Source organism: Watersipora subatra, chromosome 1, assembly GCF_963576615.1.
Source record: "Watersipora subatra chromosome 1, tzWatSuba1.1, whole genome shotgun sequence".
In the NCBI taxonomy this organism is placed as follows: domain Eukaryota; kingdom Metazoa; phylum Bryozoa; class Gymnolaemata; order Cheilostomatida; family Watersiporidae; genus Watersipora; species Watersipora subatra.
Window position 1 is genome coordinate 41,113,599 of NC_088708.1, and position 24,070 is coordinate 41,137,668.

Sequence of the window (24,070 nt, forward strand, 5' to 3'; positions counted from 1 at the left end):
CGTTGTCAGAAATAATATTGCAATAAAGTAGTATGTATATATATAATGTATGTATATACATGTAAATAAAAAGTTAAGACTTTTTTCTTTGATATAATCTATCAAACAATTTTGTACACGTATATATTACGGCATGCACTCTTCAGGTAAAATGTGCAACTACATTGCGTTATATATATATTATATTCTATATTATACTATATATAGTATAATATAGAAAATCTGTATAATATACGTATATAAAATATTCATCATTGAGAAATAACCTTGAGAGATAACGTTGAGAGGCGCTATTACCTGTCAGCCATGAAATGGTACTAACTAGTAAAACTGCACCTATCACAAGTATCTCCTAGTATTCAAGTGCTAAGTTCTATCCACAGATACCTTCTCCATTTAGCTCTAGATGTTCAAAAACTTGAGAATTAAACTTGAGTCATTCATTAATGCTCGATTTCTCAAATGGTAACCCAAAGATTGTGTAACAACCAATGTGGCCTTATCCAAAGCTCTTGCAAACTTGCTGATGTATTGCCAACACTTTCAACCACAGTTCCAAAGTTTGAGTTCAAAACACTCAAAATGACCTCATGCTGCTGAAGAATGACCTCATGCTGCTGAAGAATGACCTCATGCTGCTGAAGAATTTGCCAACGAGAATACCTGCTGCCATTTAAAGCTGCTGGTTATACATTTTTACGCAGTCTAATTTACTTTTTAGTAGTATGAACAAGTGTTAGAAAGGTCAAGGCTAGCCAAAAATGATCACTAACCGATAAATATTAGAACAAAACTTGACCTAGACGATGTACTACCCGCATTACCATTTCACCGGTGACAATATCATAAAATCCAGCCGCATCGACCTCTGTTCAGTCAAGTTCTTTGATAGTAATTTTCTGAAGCAGTTTTCATTATGAAATAAACTTCAAAACAAGGAGGAAATACCAGTGAGGTTTGCCCTGAATCTTACACGATCTCTTCATAACTCGCAATAATTTCGTAAAAAAACATGCAAAGTCTGAAAATAACAAAGCACACTAATTTAAGGTATTCTATGATATGAACACGCTTAGTTTTGGCATTTGGAATGACTAATCTAAACTATTGCAATGAATTCCTGTGAAAAAGGATATAGAGAGGCTAGCTTTAAAATATGATTGTATTAAACATTCATAACATTAGAAAGGTTCGTCCTGCGGTCTAGTTATGAAATCCTTGTGGGTCTGGGAAGGAGGGAACATCAAATCATCAAAACAAGAATACTTTGTGTTTCTAAATAATTTTGGAAATGTGTAGAAATCTTCCAGCTGTATTGTGAGGCACACACAAAACTAAGTCTAGAAAGGAAAAGTCAATGTTCTCACATAAAGTTTTACAATAGCCTCGCATTGTAAGACAGAGATGTTTTCATCGCAGCTGGCATATTCCAAGCGAGTATTAGCTACGATTACAGACCATTGGACAAGACTGAATCTAGTGACAACAGCTGACTCTCCTGCTATCTTCCATAATTATGAGTGAAGAAAAGCTAGGGAAAAGTATGAAGTTGAGCCAGAATCCTAATGTACCTGTATCCAAACTATTCCATTGATCACACGCACCCACCACACCTGGTGGAAAATTTATGCTCGGTTAACGATTATGTGAAGTGGTTAGACCTTATCACATTTCCAACAATTAGGTTCTGTTTATTTCTATTCATGTTTAGCGGAGCCGTTTAAACCAAGTTCATGCCTACACTTCTCATTCAATCTAATATTCACTCATGCCTGATGGTATCTGTGAATACTAAATTATATTTTTCATATAATTAATATTTATTAGATAATAATTCTATTATTATATATAAATAATATCATATGATGCTATTATATAAACACATTAACTGATCACACGCATTTATGCTTTATTATTTATTTCTCTCTGTTTACCATTTTCCATGCGTTTTGGCTTTGGCAACAATAATCGCTGGCATTGCCAAACAAATCTTGCATTTTTGGCAAAACCTTCATAGATGGAGATAGAAAAAAATTTATAGTTGTAGACTGCAATTTTATGAGTCCTAAAAGTGATATGAGAGTTATTGGTAGTATCTTGGGCATCAACTTAATTTATGACGAGTTATCATTACGAGTCTACGTTACTCATAGGATGCCTTGTGCAATTGCTTAAGAGATATTTGAAAAGTTGGCTCATGTGACAATGACGACTTCATGATGCGGTAACCACCTGCGAGACTCTTCACAGCACAAATAAGAGCTGGCATGTTGTGGTTGCAGTAGAAACGCAAACTAAAAATCAATGTTCATCTCAAAAAGCAATTCTTTGCTGCTATGATCCGATGCAGAAAGATTGTGGTTGTCAAAAATTTAATCAAAAATGCATTAAACTCTGGGTTGAACACGTGAGATTAGCGACCTCTGGAAGATTAGAGCTCTGCAGATGGTTGAAAGAACCGCCTTGGTTGAATAGTGCCAGCCAGAGACTCCGAGGGTTCCCAAGACAAGCGAAGTTAACGGCAGGTTTAATAGACTCGTAGGCTGACAGACTCTCCATTGACAAGAGAGGCTATTAAATACGCCTGTTTACACCGTGCAAACGATTAGAATTAAAATGACCGGTTTTTGGCACATAGCTACATTGAACCATAGCAGATTACATATACAGATCTGACAGTGCAGACCACAGAGGGCTGTCAAAACATTTTGGTAATATTTGAAAATATGAAAATAATGAATATCGGTTAGAGGCAGAGCGGTAATAGTAAAACTGAAAAGCAAATTAGGAGGAACCGATGGCGCCAGCATTGTGACCTAGAAGGAGACTAATTGAGTCTGCATAAGGTAGGACAAACATTTCTGAGAAACATGTAAGAGCTTATAGCTGGCACACCTTCTCGTTGCACATGTGGAGAAGCGCTACGAATGCGATAGGTGGAGAGAGGTCTTTGGCCTCATGCGTCGGACAGAGCTTAGGCAGTCTAGCGTAGAGATCAGTGAAGGGCATGCCATGTTTCGTAACGCGTTTTCCAGACATATCCTCCGCACTGTTCTTTATGTTTTCCTACAATTAATAAAGATGATTTTGATAATAACGTAATTTTTGCTATGAATGATGGCCAGACACTAAGGGGAGCATGTAGAACGGCTAGGCAAACCGCAAGGAGGCAATTAGACCAAACCCATCTCTCTACCAACTCCACTGTTTAGCAAATTGATTTGTTTGGGGAACTATTTATGAGTAGGCCCCTTATAAGCTAACAGCGATTAAAGCAACTTTTCTTACTGCAAGTCAAGGTAATATGAGGGTTAGCATTGTAGGTAAAAGCTGTTAAAAGAAGAAAATTAGGCCAGTTAATATAATTAGGCCTCTTTATGAGGACTTCATCGGATCTTGCGTTGAATCACACGGCTGGAATGACTCAGTTCAATGTTTATCCAGTGAAGTCATACTGTACTTGGAGTGAATGAATCACCTTGTTATTCGGGTCCTCCGTCAAAATGTTCCACATGTGATACTTGATTCTCTTGAAATCAACTTTTTTTGGTCTTTTTGCGTACTGGAGATAAATTCTGTTGACCTAAAAAAGTGATGAAAGTAACCATCAACAAGGGTGCAATGACACACGAGGCCGGTCAAGGTTATGCCCTAGCTAGCGCTAAGGGCCATTCCGTGTTAGCTAGCGCACATGTTGCTCACAAAACGAAAATAAACTATTGCTTCGAGACTAAAAATTCATAGAGGGATTATTTTAGTGTCAAATTTGAACCTAGAGCTAATTATTGGCAGACAGGCTTTGTGGCACAATGTCATTAGCATATACCAAATATGGTGATTTTGCAAAAACGAACTATTATGTCTTTTAAATATCAGGAAGTTTTTCGGAGTGCTTATATTAAATATGCCATTATTTCTGTGATAATCTCTTACCCGTATGACGCAACGTCGCCAGCATATCCCCAAATAAAACCAGGGAGACAACCTCACTCCAAGCTCCTGCATATTGGTGCGGGACATTTTGGTAAGACACTCATGTGATTGCTATTTTTTGTGACACCTGCTATAAGCTAACTTGTTATAATCAGTAAACTTTAACTAGCCCCTACTTGCAACCTGATAGTATTTATCTTATAACATACATTGCAACAAAATTACACAAGGTGGCAGAAGATGGCAATTTTATGAGCTTGTCTCAGCTGAAACAACCCAGATATATAGTAAACTAGAAATGTAAAATCTATTAACTTCAAATAATAAACGATTTGAAAAATATAATGAAAATATGCCTTTAAAATGACTACCTAATTATGTTAGGTAAACTGGTCCATCCAAAATTTTCAAAAATTTTTAAACCAATTTCTGTTATGTAAAAAAATGGCAAAATGATGAAATTCTTTTTGTCTGGGGCCACAAGTTTAGTCTACCTTTGGGTGGTTAAATACCATTTCTATATCAATGCTGTCAGGTTTATCATCTCAAACATCCTCATATACAAACCAAAAAATAAAACGAGCAGCAAGCACAATCGAATGGGATACAAATGTTCATAGTATGCATAATACAGTACACATAATATAAATAGAAATAAAACCTACTAAATAATTACAATAAGCATTTTTCCAAGCTGTTAACAGAGCCAGTTATAGCAACTGCTGTTTTTATCAGTCAAAGCATTTTTAAGAATTTACCTCGTCATCATCGCAACATAATACATGAGATGTTTACTACACTGGACTCTTAGATATACTTCCTTAGTCATGATGAAGCAGTAAAAGTCAAACTATTTGCAGCAGTTGTCTCCTTTACGTGGCATCAGCCAAGTATTTATGAAGAATTGTGGGTAAAATTTGTGTTTGCAAAATAATTTGCGTAGGAGCAAATTTTTTTACCGTAAAAACAGGTTTGTAGGTAACAGTGAGACAAGACTTGTGAAATCAACATCCCAAAAGAGACTAGTGCAAATTTGCTTGAGATATGAACTGAAAAATGAAAGATTTTTCTTCTCATATATTTAACGAAAAAACCTGTGTTACTATTTTATTCTAAAACTATTATATTGCTCAACTGTACCCGACTGATGGATAGATGCTGAGAAAATATTGTAATTACTGTAGAGTTGGTAGGCTCGCAGTGAATGAACCGCACTCTTAGATAAACACTCCTGCACAGACAATTAATCAGCGATGAAGACCAGTATAAATACAACCGTGACAAAAAATTCTAGTAAATCGTTTTAAAATAAAAAAACTCACAACAGCATTTATGTATAACGATGAAAAATGGATTTCAAACAACCTAGCCAATAATTGAGATACTTGGCCCATCCGGTTGTTTTAAAAAAGGAACAAAGTCGAAACTCGCTTGCGCGTTCATCAGTTAAGTGGAAAATAGAATACCGGCCACTATACAATATGATGTGAAATTCTGGTGAATGACCTTCACCTATGCAGCCTTTAAAAAACAACCCTGGTGTCAAGGCTATAGTTTTCAAACAATCACAGACGATCATTCACGCTGTACACAAGTAAAAGAAAAAAATGAACAAATTGCGTTGCGGCAGTTAAATTTTTTTCCACAGGCAAAAAACAGACAAGAAATAACTTAGTTGATAAGTCAAAGCACTCCCAGTCTACCACCTCCAGTTTACCATTACTTATGAATAAGTGCAAAATGGGTAATGAACTTTGAATTACACAACAGAGCCGAGTAAGAACTAAGGAACTGAGGAAGTGAGCTGTGTGAATATTGAACAGCTCGACTTCCTAGTAATAGGTACAAGTCTTTCAACAAACAAAAAAGATACGCTTGTATACAACGCGAGTGTCTCATGTTTCTTTTGGATGCTTGATTTTGTTTTTAGTTTATTAAACTAACAGTATTAAACTAAAGCAATGCTATTTTCTTTAAACTAAACACAAACTAAAAATTCAAATCAAGTTAATCATAAAATCAATGCTACAACTTGAGGATAATAACCTTGCCATACAATACTTTTAATATCTTTCAGCAAATGAAACAAACAAATGTGTGTGTAATAACTCCCCTTTACTTTGGCTGCTGTCTATTTTATTTTCTCAAATAACAAATAACTTTTTTAAATAAAACTGTCAACTGAATAGGATAAACTATAATGTTGTTATCATTAAAAAAAGTATGCTTTAGCTGTCATAATCTGCTAAAACTGTCGGAGTTACACCTACGATTTCAAGTCTCTAGTCGACAAAGTACAAAATGGAAAAATAATCATGAAATGTTGAGAATTACAATTAACTTTTGCTATGATGCCTAATTTATGTATACTGTTTGCTTGTCTAGCTAAACCTGTAATCTCAATCAGATACATTATACCATAAAACCTCTATTTAAATGCCAAGGTGCTTTATTTTTCAACCTTTCCCCTATAGTGGCGGTGAAATAGACGTGGCCTTTATGTAGAGGCCTGTAATTTATTTTTCAAATAGCTCGTCAGAGTTTTGGAGAGACAAAATTTAATCCTTTTACGAGTGAAGCGAATGTCACCTATATTTTGCACTCTCTTTCGGGTGGAGCAACATTAACCTTTTTGATGCAAAGAATCTGCTAACTTACCTCCAACTTGTCAAAGATCTCGAAATAAATATGCATCAGGAAGCCGAGAAATATTTCTAACAGTTGATATCTATTGCTTGCAATTAACCTGCGACGATATTATAATTTGTTGGAGCCTTCAATTTTTTATTTCATTCTACATTTTAAGGTATATTTTCATTTGATAACTATATTAAATGATTTTACATGAAAAGTCATTGCATTCATTATTATGTTTGCTACAGTTTGCAGCCAAAACTGGCTTTTTATATGCGATAGAATAGGAGTTATAAGCGTCAATCCATTGCAAGCCGAGTTAAGATAACTGCCAGGATGCTATTAAATAATATCCTATAAATCTGCAAATTTACAAGTTATATATTGATACTCTATCAAATACTACAAGTACATATATTAAAAAACAAGTGAGATAAACAAACTATACTTATAATACATGCAAAAACAAAAATTAACATTTTTGAAACAAATATATTTGCATCGTTTGCTTGACCAGCTGCGTTCTGATAGTTGCTTTCGATGGAACGAACATCTTCCGACTGTTCAATACCTTCCACAATGTCATCTGATCTCAACTCTTTTTCTGCATTGCTGCACTATTCGATATTTACATCCAAACAATTTTTTTATCAGAACAAAATCTTTTACACGTTGCATTTCGCACAAATGATAAACATTTAGCGGCATTGCTAAGCACAACCTTTAGCCTAAAACTAGTTGTTCATAGTACACACGTTAAACAAGGAACTACTATCAGCCTGATACAGTTACTATTATTTCTATGAATTTGCTTTCAAAGTTGGGGCTGGAAAATGGGCTTCGATACAAACAGAAACAACAAAAAATTAATTGTTATTGATGTAATCGAGTCATTTTTAGTATTGATTTTGTGGACACTTTTCTACTGATCACTTGCTGTCATGGCTTCGTAAAGATAAAAGAATGTCAAAGTGGCAGTCAAATGGAAGTGGTGCTCAAGTAAAGGATGGTGCTCAATTTTTCAACCTTTTCCTATAGTGGCGGTCAAATAGAGGTGGCGTTCAAATAAAGGTGGTATTCCCTTAAAGGTTTTACGGTATATTATGTATATAATTTATATACATGTAAACCCAATATACATAAAAATGTTATGGCTCGCTCAGTCATTTGGATGAGAAGCCTTTTATCCTAAACTCGCTAGGGTGGCGTGCTGAAAACTCCATAAGTTAGTAAAATGCACAGACTTACAACTATTGAGTGGGATAATGTAATCTTTGGCACACAAACTAGACATGTTGCATAACTAAAATTTCTATGTGTTCACTCATAAGAAATAAAAGCAAAGTGATTCACTACTATTTAAACTACATGTAGGTTCGGATTGGCTATTACGACGATGTAGATAGTTTTCTAGCATTTCTAAATTACAAAAAATGACATTTCCGCTGCTAGAAATAGCCAAGAAGTGCAGGTGTAAATGTAAACTGAGAATAGAAGCAGGCTAAAACACTTTGAAGCATTACCTCCGCCGGTACATTACCTCCGCCGGTACATCACCTCCGCCGGTACATTACCCTGCCGGTACATTACCCTGCCGGTACATTACCCCCGCCGGTACATTACCCCCGCCGGTACATTACCTACGCCGGTACATTACCCCCGCCGGTACATTACTTCCGCCGGTACATTACCTCAGCCGGTACAATACCACCGCCGGTACAATACCTTCGCCGGTACAATACCTTCGCCGGTACATTACCTCCGCCGGTACATTACCTCCGCTGGTACATCACCTCCGGCGGTACATCACCTCCGCCGGTACAATACCTCCGCCGGTACATTACCTCCGCCGGTACATCACCTCCGCCGGTACATCACCTCCATTGGTACAATACCTCCGCCGGTACATTATCCCCGCCAGTACATTACCTCCGCCGGTACATTACCTCCGCCAGTACTAGCTCGAACAAAACAAACCAGGAGCACACCGAATTAAAAAGGATATAACAGCAAGATTATTTCCTATATAATGCCTCATGTCAGCGATATTATGATACCTTGAGTCTGTCTACATTACTCTGATCAAGTTGAGGTCCTTCATAGAGATACAAAAGAGAACACTAAACAGAAGAAAACATTTGAAGCTTTTAGAAGGTCTCACCAGAGCTGGTTGCGCAATGAGCGTGTCATCAAAATCAAGAACGGTTGGCTGTCCACTAGTGAGTGAAAATTGCTCTCCTCCATCATCTCCATCATCAGCCAGTCCTTCTGACATCTACACAGAAAGATAGATATGACAAACTAAGGTATAATATATACTTACGATTGTGCAAACAAGAAACAAATTGTAGTATTGTTGAATTGTAATGTAGTATTGTATTGTAAAAATGTATTGCAATATTGTTAAGTGAAAACCAGTTTTACTTATTTTATAACTTGGTCTATATGCAGTATACTGCACTCTTTTTTGGATTTGTGTTCATGACACCACTTACAATTGTATATATATCTATATAAGTATGAAACTAATAATATTAAAATGATTTTCATATAAGTTCTAAAAACGTACATTATATCTATAGCCTATATATACATATATATATATAAAACTAGACAGTTTTTACATGACTAAAATTTCTCAAAGCAGCTACAACGTTGGTGCCAAGCATGAAACAGCGTTGTAGCTGCCACTAGATATAACTGTCACCGCCACTTATTATACTCAAATCTTAGGGCTTAAAGCCCTCTTTTTTAGCTTAATCACTTTGAAACGATACGCATATACGTTATATTGAAACAATATATATATACGTTATATTGAAACAATATATATATACGTTATATTGAAACAATATATATACGTTATATTGAAACAATATATATATACGTTATATTGAAACAATATATATATACGTTATATTGAAACAATATATATATACGTTATATTGAAACAATATATATATACACGTTATATTGAAACAATATATATATACGTTATATTGAAACAATATATATATACGTTATATTGAAACAATATATATATACGTTATATTGAAACAATATATATATACGTTATATTGAAACAATATATATATACGTTATATTGAAACAATATATATATACGTTATATTGAAACAATATATATATATACGTTATATTGAAACAATATATATATATATACGTTATACTGAAACAATATATATATACACGTTATATTGAAACAATATATATATATACGTTATATTGAAACAATATATATATACGTTATATTGAAACAATATATATATACACGTTATATTGAAACAATATATATATACACGTTATATTGAAACAATATATATATATACGTTATATTGAAACAATATATATATATATATATATATATACGTTATATTGAAACAATATATATATATACGTTATATTGAAACAATATATATATACACGTTATATTGAAACAATATATATATATACGTTATATTGAAACAATATATATATATATATATACGTTATATTGAAACGATATATATATACGTTATATTAAAACGATATATATATATATATATACGTTATATTGAAACGATACATATATATATACACGTTATATTGAAACGATATATATATAATTCACGTTATATTGAAATGATACATACTGTATATATATGTTATATTGAAACGATATATATATACGCTATATTGGAACAATATATATACGTTATATTGAAACAATATATATATATATACACGTTATATTGAAACAATATATATATATATATACGTTGTATTGAAACAATATATATATATATATATACGTTGTATTGAAACAATATATATATATATACGTTATATTGAAACGATATATATATATACGTTATATAGAAACAATATATATATATACGTTATATTGAAACGATATATTTATACGTTATATTAAAACGATACATATATATATACACGTTATATTGAAACGATATATATATAATTCACGTTATATTGAAATGATACATACTGTATATATATATGTTATATTGAAACGATATATATATACGCTATATTGGAACAATATATATATATATACGTTATATTGAAACAATATATATATATACGTTATATTAAAATGATATATATATATGTTATATTGAAACGATATATATATATATACGTTATATTGAAACAATATATATATATATACGTTATATTGAAACGATATATATATACGCTATATAGAAACAATATATATATATACGTTATATTGAAACGATATATATACATATACATTATATTGAAACAATATATATATACGTTATATTGAAACGATATATATATACGCTATATTGAAACAATATATATATATACGTTATATTGAAACGATATATATATACATTATATTGAAACAATATATATACGTTATATTGAAACGATATATATATATACGCTGTATTGAAACAATATATATATATATACGTTATGTTAAAACGATATATATATATACATTATATTGAAACGATACATATATATATATACGTTATATTGAAACGATATATATATATAATTCACGTTATATTGAAATGATATATATATAGGCTATATGTTATATTGAAACGATATATACATATATACGTTATATTGAAATGATATATATATATATATATATACGTTATATTGAAACGATATATATATTGTTTCAAAGTGATTAAGTTAAAAAGAGAGCTTTAAACCCTAAAAGTTGAGTATAATATATATTATATATAAGTTTATATACTTATTATATAAGTATACATTTACTCAATAGTAAACTTTATTAAAAGTTCCATTAACGTGTTGAGTACTTTTTTTTAGTTAATTTATTGTAATTTTCTCAATTATACAAACTTATCCGTCATATACATATATAGAAATTGGTAGAGAATTAGATAGTGTACTTATCAGTTTCTTGATTACGCATGGAACTGACAGTAGCTGACAAAGATAAGTACACTATCTAATTCTCTACTAATCTCTACTGCTCCATTCTATGTTGAACACAGTGGTTTTGAAAGTAAAACCAGTGCTCAACATAGAATGGAGCAATAATTTCAATATATATATATATATATATATATATCTATATAATATCTCTCAAAGTTTGTGTATGTGGATCTGTGTGTCATTCCGGCTATAGCGCAATGCGTACCACTTACCAATGCAGCCACACGTTATGATGCCACTTTTAAGAAATATTTTTCGTAAGGTTCAATTACTATATCTGGGGTCAAGGCTAATCCTTCTCAATTATAATTATGATGTCTCCCTGGGAAGAGCCTCACCATTATCTCTCCGTTCAGTCAGACAAAAACAGTACGATATCTCATTTTTACATTTGCATCGGTATCGAGAGGTATAAGTATCGCCGTATTCAAAGTTTTGATGGATAGCTTCTGCTGGAACAGTAACCTTTTTTATACACACGCACACTTCTATGCAAGAATTGTTATTATTAATTTTACATATTCAGGATTTTTATTTTGTTTTCTCATTTCGTATTAATTATATCATTACCGAATCATCTTTTATTGTAATCGTAGCAAAAGCGACTTAATTTAGCTATTACTTACTAATTATTTCACATTTACATCTAAACATTTTTATAACACTTTTGTTTTTTTTTAATTTGACGTGCACGAAACATTTTCTTCATGATATGAAGTTTAAAAGTTGTTTGACAAAGTTTAAAAACCTTTACAGCTGTTTTTATTTTCTCTCTTAATTTATTTCAACTACACAAAACACTTTTCTCATGATATGTAGTTTGAAAGTTAGAATGGCAAATGTTGTTATATGTTGAATAGAAATCAATTTTTTGTCCAAAGACTTTTTTATTAATGGGGGAGCGCCGGCTTGTACAGCTAGTTTATATATATAAATAGATTTATAACGCTTTACAGCGATAAGATATGATTACTATTCACATAGTTACAGTGAATGTATCCCTTGGTAAGTTCTGCAGCAGAAATGGCTCATCCACATCACCCTAGTGAACTTTCACATGCTATGTAAACACATGAATTACTAAATCAGTATAATTATTAGCAATTCAAATCTGTGACCACGGAGAAGGAGCATAGGGACTAGAATCTGTGCACTAATCGCTGAAGCAAACTGAAATCAAAAGCAAAGCAGAAGACAGCTTTCTTGTCATCAACCTACCAATCACATTATTGACAAAATATGCACGCAATGCCTTTCCTCATCGACATTCTAACATATCCACTTTTGTTTAACGGCCCAGAAATAAAACGAATTATTCTTTAAAATATTTTGCTTAATACATTTTTAATACAATTTTGCTTTAAATCGCAATTGTTCATTTTAAAATCAGATTGCTGACACTGAGTAAGCCAATGTCGATCAGACGGCAAAAGAAAATACTAAGCATGATTGATGAAAATTCGCTGTCACTCACCGCTTTTACATAGCTGTGAATTGCACAACTTCGAAAAATTTTAAACCGCCTCAAACTGGCTAGGCTTAAAATTATTAACAAATCCTCACAAAGATTGAAAAAATTGTACAGCTTTCAAAATGTAGGTACACCGACTAGGGGAATAATCAATTTAAAATGACAAACACGGCAAAGTGAAACAATTTGACAGACTGCTGTAATGTCTCATCTAAGACAGAGATCGCTATTGGAAATGACAGTTTGATTTTCTGTATCATATTTAGTGACAGTTAAATTCTACAAAACGATGCATGCATAGCAACAGTAATACAAAAGAAAAATTTGATAAGCATTGGAAAAGGCTTAACGCCCTAATAGATTTCTTACTAATATGCTCAGGCAAAGGAGACACAGACGTGAGCGATCAATAATTATGAGCAATAATTTATCAAATGCAATAAACTGTTTATTTCTGATTGAAATTTTTAAAATGGTTTCCTTCGACATTAGGTTTAAATTTGCGTAATGTCATAACAATTTCCTAATAGGTTAATCCTCAACTAAATGTTACAGTATTCAGTAAAACGGCTAAAAACCTTTTAAACCATCTTTCCTTCAGATAGTCCTTCATCTGTATAAGATAACAGCGAGTCTGCCTGAATAAATTCATGGCAGTATATTCTTCAGAGTTCACCAAACCAAAAAAAACTTGACATAATAATCAGTGAAAACAATATTCTTTCTTATGTTAATTTATTTATACATGTCTTCATTGTATTTATTTTTATTAGATTATAATACTGATATACTGAAAAATAATTGCTGCCTTTGGGTCACCCTTCAGACTAAATACCGTTGCTCAGTAAATAAATAAAATGAAACTGTTGTACACATCTACAAAAATATATAGATGTGTACATAGGACACTATGTACACATATGTACACATGTAAATATATAGAAGGAAACTGTGTACACATCTACAATAAATATGTAGGAGGAAACTGGTGTACACATCTACAATAAATATATAGGAGGGAACTGTTGTACACATCTACAATAAATATATAGGAGGGAACTGTTGTACACATCTACAATAAATATATAGGAGGGAACTGGTGTACACATCTACAATAAATATAAAGAAGGGAACTGTGTACACATCTACAATAAATATATAGGAGGGAACTGGTGTACACATCTACAATAAATATAAAGAAGGGAACTGGTGTACACATCTACAATAAATATAAAGGAGGGAACTGGTGTACACATCTACAATAAATATATAGGAGGGAACTGGTGTACACATCTACAATAAATATAAAGGAGGGAACTGTGTACACATCTACAATAAATATATAGGAGGGAACTGGTGTACACATCTACAATAAATATAAAGGAGGGAACTGGTGTACACATCTACAATAAATATAAAGGAGGGAACTGGTGTACACATCTACAATAAATATATAGGAGGGAACTGGTGTACACATCTACAATAAATATAAAGGAGGGAACTGGTGTACACATCTACAATAAATATAAAGGAGGGAACTGTGTACACATCTACAATAAATATATAGGAGGGAACTGGTGTACACATCTACAATAAATATATAGGAGGGAACTGGTGTACACATCTACAATAAATATAAAGGAGGGAACTGGTGTACACATCTACAATAAATATATAGGAGGAAACTGGTGTACACATCTACAATAAATATATAGGAGGGAACTGTGTACACATCTACAATAAATATATAGGAGGGAACTGTTGTACACATCTACAATAAATATATAGGAGGGAACTGTTGTACACATCTACAATAAATATATAGGAGGGAACTGTTGTACACATCTACAATAAATATATAGGAGGGAACTGGTGTACACATCTACAATAAATATAAAGAAGGGAACTGTGTACACATCTACAATAAATATATAGGAGGGAACTGGTGTACACATCTACAATAAATATAAAGGAGGGAACTGGTGTACACATCTACAATAAATATAAAGGAGGGAACTGTGTACACATCTACAATAAATATATAGGAGGAAACTGGTGTACACATCACAAGTTTGTTGAGATTTGTGTGTTGTAACTATTCCTAATGCTGTCCAAATATGAGTGTCTAAAGAGGTCGCGTCTACCACTCAAACCCAAACATAAGAGGCTAACTAAGCAGTGTTACTAACACTAAGCGAGTGTTACTAACACTAAGCGAGTGTTACTAACACTAAGCGAGTGTTACTAACACTAAGCGAGTGTTACTAACACTAAGCAGTGTTACTAACACTAAGCGAGTGTTACTAACACTAAGCGAGTGTTACACGGTAGATTACTAACACTAATCAAAACATTTATGTTTCTTGTAAAGGACGTCATTTTATCTTTAAGCCTAATTAATAGTGGTTATGTTATTTTCTAGTTTCACATGAGAATCATAAAAGCCTAAAAAAACAACTGAATATTATGAAATAGTATATTTTTGCCAATGCTAAGACTGCAGTTCACTACAACCACAAATTTTTTGTTCACCTCAATAAAAATATTTTGTGGATAAATTTTATTTACAAAAAAATGATAAAAATTATTAATTGATATATAATCAAAATACTGAAATTATTCAGAATGTGAACTGCCACTCTAGAAAACATTACAAAGATTAAATTTTCAGAAAAGGTCTGGTGAGAAAGGACAATAAAGAGAGCTTATTCTTGCCACATATTGGATGACACGTCATGACCAGACACACATACGAGGGTACTAAATGAAGAGAGCTACTAAAAATAGGTGAAAGTTGATTAGATAGATTAGATTAGTTGATAGGCTTCTGTACGCCGATTAGACTGTCTTTTTCGCATTCCAATACAAATCGACTGGTTCCCTAACATAGGCACGAGATAAAGAAGCGCCACAAAAGGTTCTTACACTGTTAGCGGTTCATGTGAATCTTCTGAAGCATAGAAGGGTCACTCACTGTCGCACGAACACCTCATCTTGAGAGATTTTTGTGTGGTGCTTTTGCAACTAAAAGTTTTCTAGAACTTAGAGGAACAGCGTCGCGAGTAATGTCTGCATTTTTTTTGTCTGCATTCGTTTCTTGTTTTACGTTTAAAACTGACACGAAGAGTTGCAACTGCTTACTACTTACTGACCTCCAATAAGTGAGAGCTTATAAATTATTAATTTTTTAATTATGTAAGTAACTTGTCAAGCACCAGCAATAATAACACTGCAGGATGTAGAGTACTCTACGCTAACTGAGATATATATGTGAATCATTCTTATGCAACTTTTTTTAAACAATTTTGTTGGTAAATTAATCATCAAAAACCAAGAGAACCTCCTGAGATGACCAGCTACCTGGTTCAACAACCTCCCCTATAGGCAAAGCATTACTAATAACCAGAATCAAAGTTTCTCTGTGCTTTTAATTCAGCTTCAGAAAAGATATTGCCAAATAATGTCTTTACAGACGTACAACGGACATACAACAGACATACATATACGTGTAGTTTTTCTGCAGGGAGGGCATGAGACAGTTCGGGTGAACCGTGCAAGAAATGTCATTTTGAGTACATATCAGCCATCCTGCGTTTTTTCGTGATGTCATTCTATTGATGTCGGCCATCTTTATAGACAACTTTTATCGTTAAAAACACGCAGTTTCCGTAATGAATTTTTGAAAACGATGCTTTTGTTTGCAATTTTTTTATTAGAGTATCAAAACAACACCAAAAAGTACTATAAATAAGTATAAATAAGTACAATAAATACTATTAGATAAAAGAATGACTATAGTTTTCTACAAATATGGAGGCTTTTTAGTGAGCGAGCGCATGTGCAAACGGCTTGATGACGTAAAAAAATGATGGATACAGAATTCACGCTGGTGTCCCAGTTATTATTTACAAAACTTGACCTTAATAGTATCATTATCGATGACACAGAAAATGAAGTTTTATATATAACTATTCAACAGTGAATCGGAGTACAAACATACATGTAGATGTACAGCTATAAGTTGCATTGCTTAAAGCTTTTACAGAGCATAGTTGGTCACTTAGGAGTGGTTCACAACTATTACCTCTTACTAAAAATCTAGCAAGTCAAACCCGATTCACGCCAAGTCTTTACTATAATAAGAGCCGTGTTTGACTGTCTGATGCCAAGGTTGGATGCAGGGAAAAAATTGTATCGTACGGGATTCGAACTCACGACACTCACATTGGCCCACCCAGTGTCGTATAGTTTCACAGAGTCCCGTGCCCAAGAGCCGGAAACAAAAACGCTTGATTCCAAACAAACCTGATCGACATACTGATCTCTAATGGAATATTCTTACCTCGCTCTCAACATCTCACTCTTTTGCATTTACTTTACTTTATTACAAAGAATCACTGGTAGTTTCTTGTAGAAACTTTTGTCTTTTTTTCAAATGGTTCATGGTATAACAATCAATTTTAAAGCAACTGCTAATGGGAGTAGTTTTTGTTGATTAATGTTGCGGCTTCTCCATTATAACTTATATAAAAATAGTAGGCGTGGCCTGTTTGTTTGGAATCGAGCGAGCTCCTGTATACGCTTCTGTTGGTCGCGGGACTCTGTGAAACTATACGGCTCTGGGCCCACCAACACTCCCACAGCAGCTCTAATCGATCATCTCAATTCAGATTAATTGTGCAAATAGTAATCAGTAATCACACATGACGATCTCTCAGCCAACACTGGGCTGCCAGGCTACTAGTGTATATACATGTAATAACCAAGCGCTTTTAAAAAGTTTCCCCTACAAATACTCATTTATGATAACTCGCAGCTTAATAAAGAAGTGGCCTAGATTAACTAAGTTAGCTTTTTTACACTGCTGGTCACCAGGTGCACTGGTCACCACACACAACCATAATCATATACATGACCAGTACTGTAGCAGTGATCTTAACAAAAATATCTAAAAATAGCCAAAAGCAAACCCTGGCAGTTTAGAGCAATATTTTACTTTGTCACAATTTGTAAAACGTTGCCAAAAAGATTGCTGAAATGTAATAACAATCCAAGAGATGTCATAAAAATCCACCAAAGCGGAACATAAATTAAGCTGCATTTAACAAAAAAACCATGGATATTATAAAAAACTGAGAAAGCTGACCGTTAGAACTAATGGTATTTTTCCGGATCAGCTATGAAGTGACAAAAAGTCTGTCAAACAGTTGAAAGTCATAAAAGATGCATTTGGTTAAAAGCTATAATCCTACAAAGCGCATCAGGTGTCAGCCGAGAGCGATTAGCCCAGCCACTAAGAGATGTCCGGCAGTTCTCCCTAGATGGCCAAGTAAAGGCGTATCTGTGCAACTGAGGTAATTAGAAGAGCGTGTTGGTAGGTGAGTGATACGAGGGGAGATCTGAAGAGTTACATAAAAACACCTGATCAATGGTGAACTTACACCATATTTTAGTAGATTTGATCAGAAATTATTGGTATCTTTTTACCATTTGCGATTGTCTTTGATGCCTGAGGTGATCTGACTGCCAGGATGGTAAAAAATTATAATCGAGTAAACTTGATTGCAGTTGAAACACTCAGAAGAAAAATACATGACAAATGACATCATTAGTTAAGCGACTGCCTGTCTCTCTCATTATCGTTACTGACTTCTGCGTTCAAGTTGCAGCATTATGCGTCTCTATTCTGTCAGACTTTTTACCAAAGTGCAACTATAGACTTCATAATCACACTTTCGCTTGAATCTGAGCTTTTTAACCGCAATCAATTTTTGTTGATTTTAATCTTGAAACATCCTGGCAGTCAGATCACCTCAAACGTCAAACACAATCGCAAATGGTAAAAAGATACCAATAATTTCTGATAAAATCAACTACAATTTGGTGTACGGTGATTTTGGTGTACGGTGATCATTAACGATTACGCCAGAAATGTAGCATGAAGAACAAAGGGTGTTGCGGGATGGAAGATTGGATAATTAATACAACTGGAGCCTCAATGCAACTAAAATCATTGAAGCCGGCATAGGAGACGAACAACTTTGCCCTTAATTTATCTTAAAATATATGCTTAAAAGTTTCTAGTGATGTAACAATAGATGAATAAATTTGACCACCCAAATTCCATAAGACATCCGATGTTATCATTTGATTGATGACGTCTACGCTCAGTTCTAAGATGTTATATCATTATAATTTTCTGACGCTTTTATCAAATGAATGACAATAAATAAAAAACAAATGAGATTTACATGATATAAGAACTCAAATTTACTAACCGCTTCTGCTTTGTCAAAGTAATACAGTAAAAGAACGACTATATGTACTTGTGCTGACTGCTGCCAACTCCTTTGAAACTACTCTAAAGGCTCAAACACACTAGGCAATATTTAGCACGATATCATGCCATGTGGCAACAATCTGCGCTGGAACTCGCCCAGCGAGTTGATGCTGAGTGATAGCGCTAGACTTTCTCTATCAGAACTTCATCGCTCACGAGATGCCTTTCGATTGATTTTTTCCCCAAAATGCAATGCTCTGGCTGCTAATTTTTTCGTGTCAAAGTTTACCAATGTACAGCAACAAAATTTTGCTAGTTTGTTACAATTGAAGCATCATCAAAATGAGCACTGAACTGTTCATAGATTTAATAAGAGCACACCCAGTCCTGTACGACACAACACACAAAAATTACAAAGAAACCAAGTTGAAAACCAACATTTGGGAGTCAATTGTTGTACAGGTTGACCATCTTGAGAATGGTAAATATTTATTATACTAAAAATAAAAAATTACTACAAAGTAAACTATATGTAAAATTGTAAAATATTACTGTTAAGAATAGCAAAGTCATTTTTTCATGTCTTCTTGTAGTGTACAATCGGTGAAAGTGAGATAGCCCTAATAACAAAAGCAGAGGGTGTTTGCGTCGGTGTCTAGAAGGCGCCATACTGACTGATACTTATTAACGACTACGAAGAAACTGATGATATAGAATTTTATTGGCAGTTAGTGAGCGTGCCGAGTTATCGTTCGCTGGTGAATCGCTCAAGTGTGTTTAGGCTAGTGCTGGGCACAGGTAATAAAACTCGTTGAACTCGTGGGTTTATCTTCTCTTGAGTGTCAAGTAATAAAAAAAATTTGGAGCATTTCGATCCTGCCTGTTTTGACTTGCGAGTTCGGGTTTTGATACGCGATTCCGTTGAGTGGAGTGGACAAAAACTTGGTCTATTGCGCCATGCACTCTACGCACTGTTTAACAACCCACCTGTTAACGCTGTGAGCACGAATATCAGTCGATAGGAAATAGTAAATAATAAAAAATTGAATAGAATTATAATTTCATTGTAAATTTTAAGATATGTCTGATGTTTAGAAATTTTAGACATAAAACCCATATCAACAAATCCGATATTCAAAAACCCGTTGGCCAAGAAGTACTCATGCCAAGCACTACCAGCTACCCGATACTCGACCGGAAGAGGGCGAGCGAGTCTAAACTGGTTGGCCAAAAAGTACTCATGCCCAGCACTAGTTTAGGCACACGCCAGCGATATCTCCGCGCTCCTCATGCCGCACGCGATAAAATCACCTAGAGTATTTGCACTGTAGGGGTCTAACAGTTAAGCCATTTTGTCAAGAGGCAGTACCTTTGCAACCAATTTAACCACTCGTTATCAAACTAATTCATTATAATGTTAATCTCACCAGCCTATTTCATCAATATAACATACCCTAGGACACTTTTATTTCGCTAGTATTTAGTTTCGCGAGCAGCACACAGAGTAAAATTTCGCTGCAACTTAATTTCGTGGCTCTGATGAGGGCGAAAATATAGCGATGTGAAAATAAATGCAGTGGAACAAACAGATTAGATTTCTTAGGTCTAGTTCACTAGTAAGAAAAATTTTTCAATTTGGGACTAGTTTGTATTTGTAAACCTCAGGTAGAAATGTGTGGCCGATATAGATAATTCAATTTGATCGCTTGCTGCCATTTGTTTCTTGGACTAACAATGACGTCTAGGTCCCTCTATATGACGATTTTATTGTAGATATCCATGAACAAAGCTATTTAATTTTGCGTTTTTGCTCGTTCGTTATGATAGTTTAGTCCATGAAATTTTCGTGAGAGGATGACTCCGCGAAAACGCGAAAGTTAGATGACGCGAATACATAAGTGTCCTAGGGTATTTTGGTTGAATACATGTATATGTTTTTCATATATGCCTGTTGCCTTATAGGTTTTTCATGAAGAAAAACATGTTAAGGCAACAAAAATACATGTTAAAGCAACAGGAATACATGTTAAAGGAATATGGAATACATGTTAAGGCAACAGGAACACATGTTATGGCAACAGGAATACATGTTAAAGTAACATGAATACATGTTAAGGCAACAGGAATACATGTTAAGGCAACCACGGGACTATTTTCAGGTTTATCTCAACTACAAAAGCCGGATACTGGGTGCACGGACACAAGCGATGTGGAAAACCCTCACAAGATACAGTCTTTAAAAGTTAGCTACATTCTTTAAGCATGTCAGACTGCCAAGACTGCCAGACTATGCAGTTAGAATATAAAAAGCCTTTACATCAAATTGTGGCTGTTTAATGTAGCTCCAACCGTCTAAAGTACAATGATGCGTGTATTGCACAAGGCTGCAGGAATTCGACATCCATCAAACACAAATGATTTATAAAACGAAACGGAATGGAGGCTGTAAAGAAAGCAAATAAATAGAAAAGAGATAAATCACAGGACCAGACTATAGGAACAGATTTTGATTTAAGAAGTAAGCGAGCTAGAATGATTATTGCAATGCACTAAACTGCATAATATTAATGTGTTTATGAAAGAGACATAAAATGGGTCGTGTCTCGGCTGCAACACCTATAACCATCAAGGAATACCTATAACCATAAAGGTGAGACTCTAGCGCTTCTCCATTTTTACTTTTGGCTAACCTTTGAGCCGATGGTTAAGCTAGCCTCTAAATCACACGCTTACCAATTTGAGCAGTTTTGATAGCCTTTTTCATTCAATTCCGCTAAAGTTGGGCGTAACCATAAATATTGTCAAAAATTATTAGCCAGACAAAGGTATATATAATTGCTTGTACCAAGAAGGAGAGACACGTAACACAGCATAAGAGCCTGAGTCCTAATATATCCACACCACAGGAATTTCTCAATTGAACTTTTCCGCAGCACGACAGTCCCCAAAAACAATTAGAAGTGGCGTTGAAGTCAAATTGTTAACCACAAGATTAGGTTGAAAAATGAGAAAAAGTATTAACAAGTATAAACTGGTTATAATCTTAAACAGAGGGCCGTAAGTTAGATCAATTTAGTTTGATAAATTACTCATTCTCCATCTTATCATTTTTGGTAGACTTTGCGAGGCAAATATTAAATATGGATTTAGGAGTGGAGAGAGAGAGAGTTGCAGACAGCCGTCAAGAAATTTAAAGCCGCAGATATATAGACAAATCTCGCTGGCCTCAAGTTAATGACCAGCGGAGATTGTGCAATGACTCGGTGTGGGAACTGACACCTCTGGAGCCGCTGCGTCGCTTGAACCGGTACCTCACTAATAAGTACGTAGGAAATACCGCCTTTATGGGACCGAACCAACAAGCTCTGCAAATAACTGGGTTGACAATTTCCTTAATGCAAAAGGTATTTCAACGATTTCCATAACTCGAATTAGAAAAAGACCTGAGAAGCCCTAATCGGCTGCATAATTAGAAGCGAATATCGCGACACTTGTATGGCTGCACCAAGGGTCAAACACCCTGGTAATGTCTCAGCTCATCGTTATAGCCATGCTAACTACATCAGACTGTCAACACTCTACCCATACATACTCTTTACAACTCCTCTAGCCGCTGAGATGTACAAACGAATCACAAATGTTCTGAACCAGTCACGCCAAATGATTATAATACAACTGGCCAAAACCCTCAAACTACAATTAGTCAATTATTAATATGCTGTAAGGTCCATGTAGGCAGTACAGGCCTACTGTACATGTATTACAGTAGGCCTGAGAGCGACTCATAATAAACATTATGCTTTCCATTACAGACCAGCCAATGGTAATAGTAAAGTAATGCTTGATATACATGTTTCCTTAAGAAATTAATTATTAGCAAAGTGTGCGCAAACAAAAAGTGGCCATGTTTTACTAATATAAGTACGACTATGTGAACACTACAACCCGACTCAATGTTATTAATCGGGTGGATGTGTGAAATCTCCTCAAGCATTCAAGGATTGCTACTGAGTATCTCCATGCAGTAAATTTACCAAATCATTTTGTTATCTATTGAAATTTACTTCTATTTTGCTAAATTTCATTGGTTTATGGAGATATTTCAAACTATCGCTGCACTCCTTGCCTCCATAACACAATAAATTACAAGTGTAAACAACTCCAAATGCAATACAAAAACGCCGAGTCGAAAAGGGATTCAGAAAACAAAAATCATTTTTAGTCTCCCCTAAATCTATGCTTTCACCATATTTATACTCGCTGACATGACGACCAGCTATGTTCAGATCATAATACGGACAGACAAGTAATTGTTTTATCGCTACTATTTCTAAGAGTTTTCCTACTAACCTATACCGAACCATTTGGTAAAAAAGACTGTGACAATGGAAAAACTTACATCTGGGCAGAAGTTATCCACATCTGTTTTATTGAAGTAGTCATAAGGAGCTGATTTATTCATGGACTCATCAGGTGCAATAGAAGCATCAGATTTTTTGGTGACAACCTGAGAAGAGACAGCATATGGAGTCATGGAGTTAGCTTCTTATCTCAATACAGGACACAGAATACCCCACACAAGAGGAAGCTGGAACAGGTGACAATAGTAAAATCTGCATAAACTATCGAGCTGCAACCATATTTGGTAGGTTATTCAATGAGATTGTTTCCTTTCTGCACATATAGAACGGTACAAAACCCGGTCATTGGTTCCGAAGTGCACTTTGCCATTAAACATCAGCCTGAGATCGGCATGACATCATAATAGCCAATCAACTGGTTTCTTT

At 34.3% G+C, this 24,070-nt stretch overlaps 1 protein-coding gene across 3 annotated transcripts in view; it reads right to left on the bottom strand.

The window, feature by feature from the left end:
• The window catches only part of LOC137386062 (condensin complex subunit 2-like), a 61,529-nt gene that overhangs the window by 1,358 nt on the left and 36,101 nt on the right, over nucleotides 1–24,070 (bottom strand). For all 3 annotated transcript variants that reach the window (XM_068072729.1, XM_068072728.1, XM_068072727.1), the window contains exons 15-18: nucleotides 23,683–23,790; nucleotides 8,729–8,842; nucleotides 3,479–3,583; nucleotides 2,896–3,066 (exon numbers count right to left, since the gene is read on the bottom strand). In XM_068072729.1, coding sequence (XP_067928830.1) covers nucleotides 2,896–3,066; nucleotides 3,479–3,583; nucleotides 8,729–8,842; nucleotides 23,683–23,790 — 498 coding nt within the window. The remainder of the gene's footprint in view (nucleotides 1–2,895; nucleotides 3,067–3,478; nucleotides 3,584–8,728; nucleotides 8,843–23,682; nucleotides 23,791–24,070) is intronic.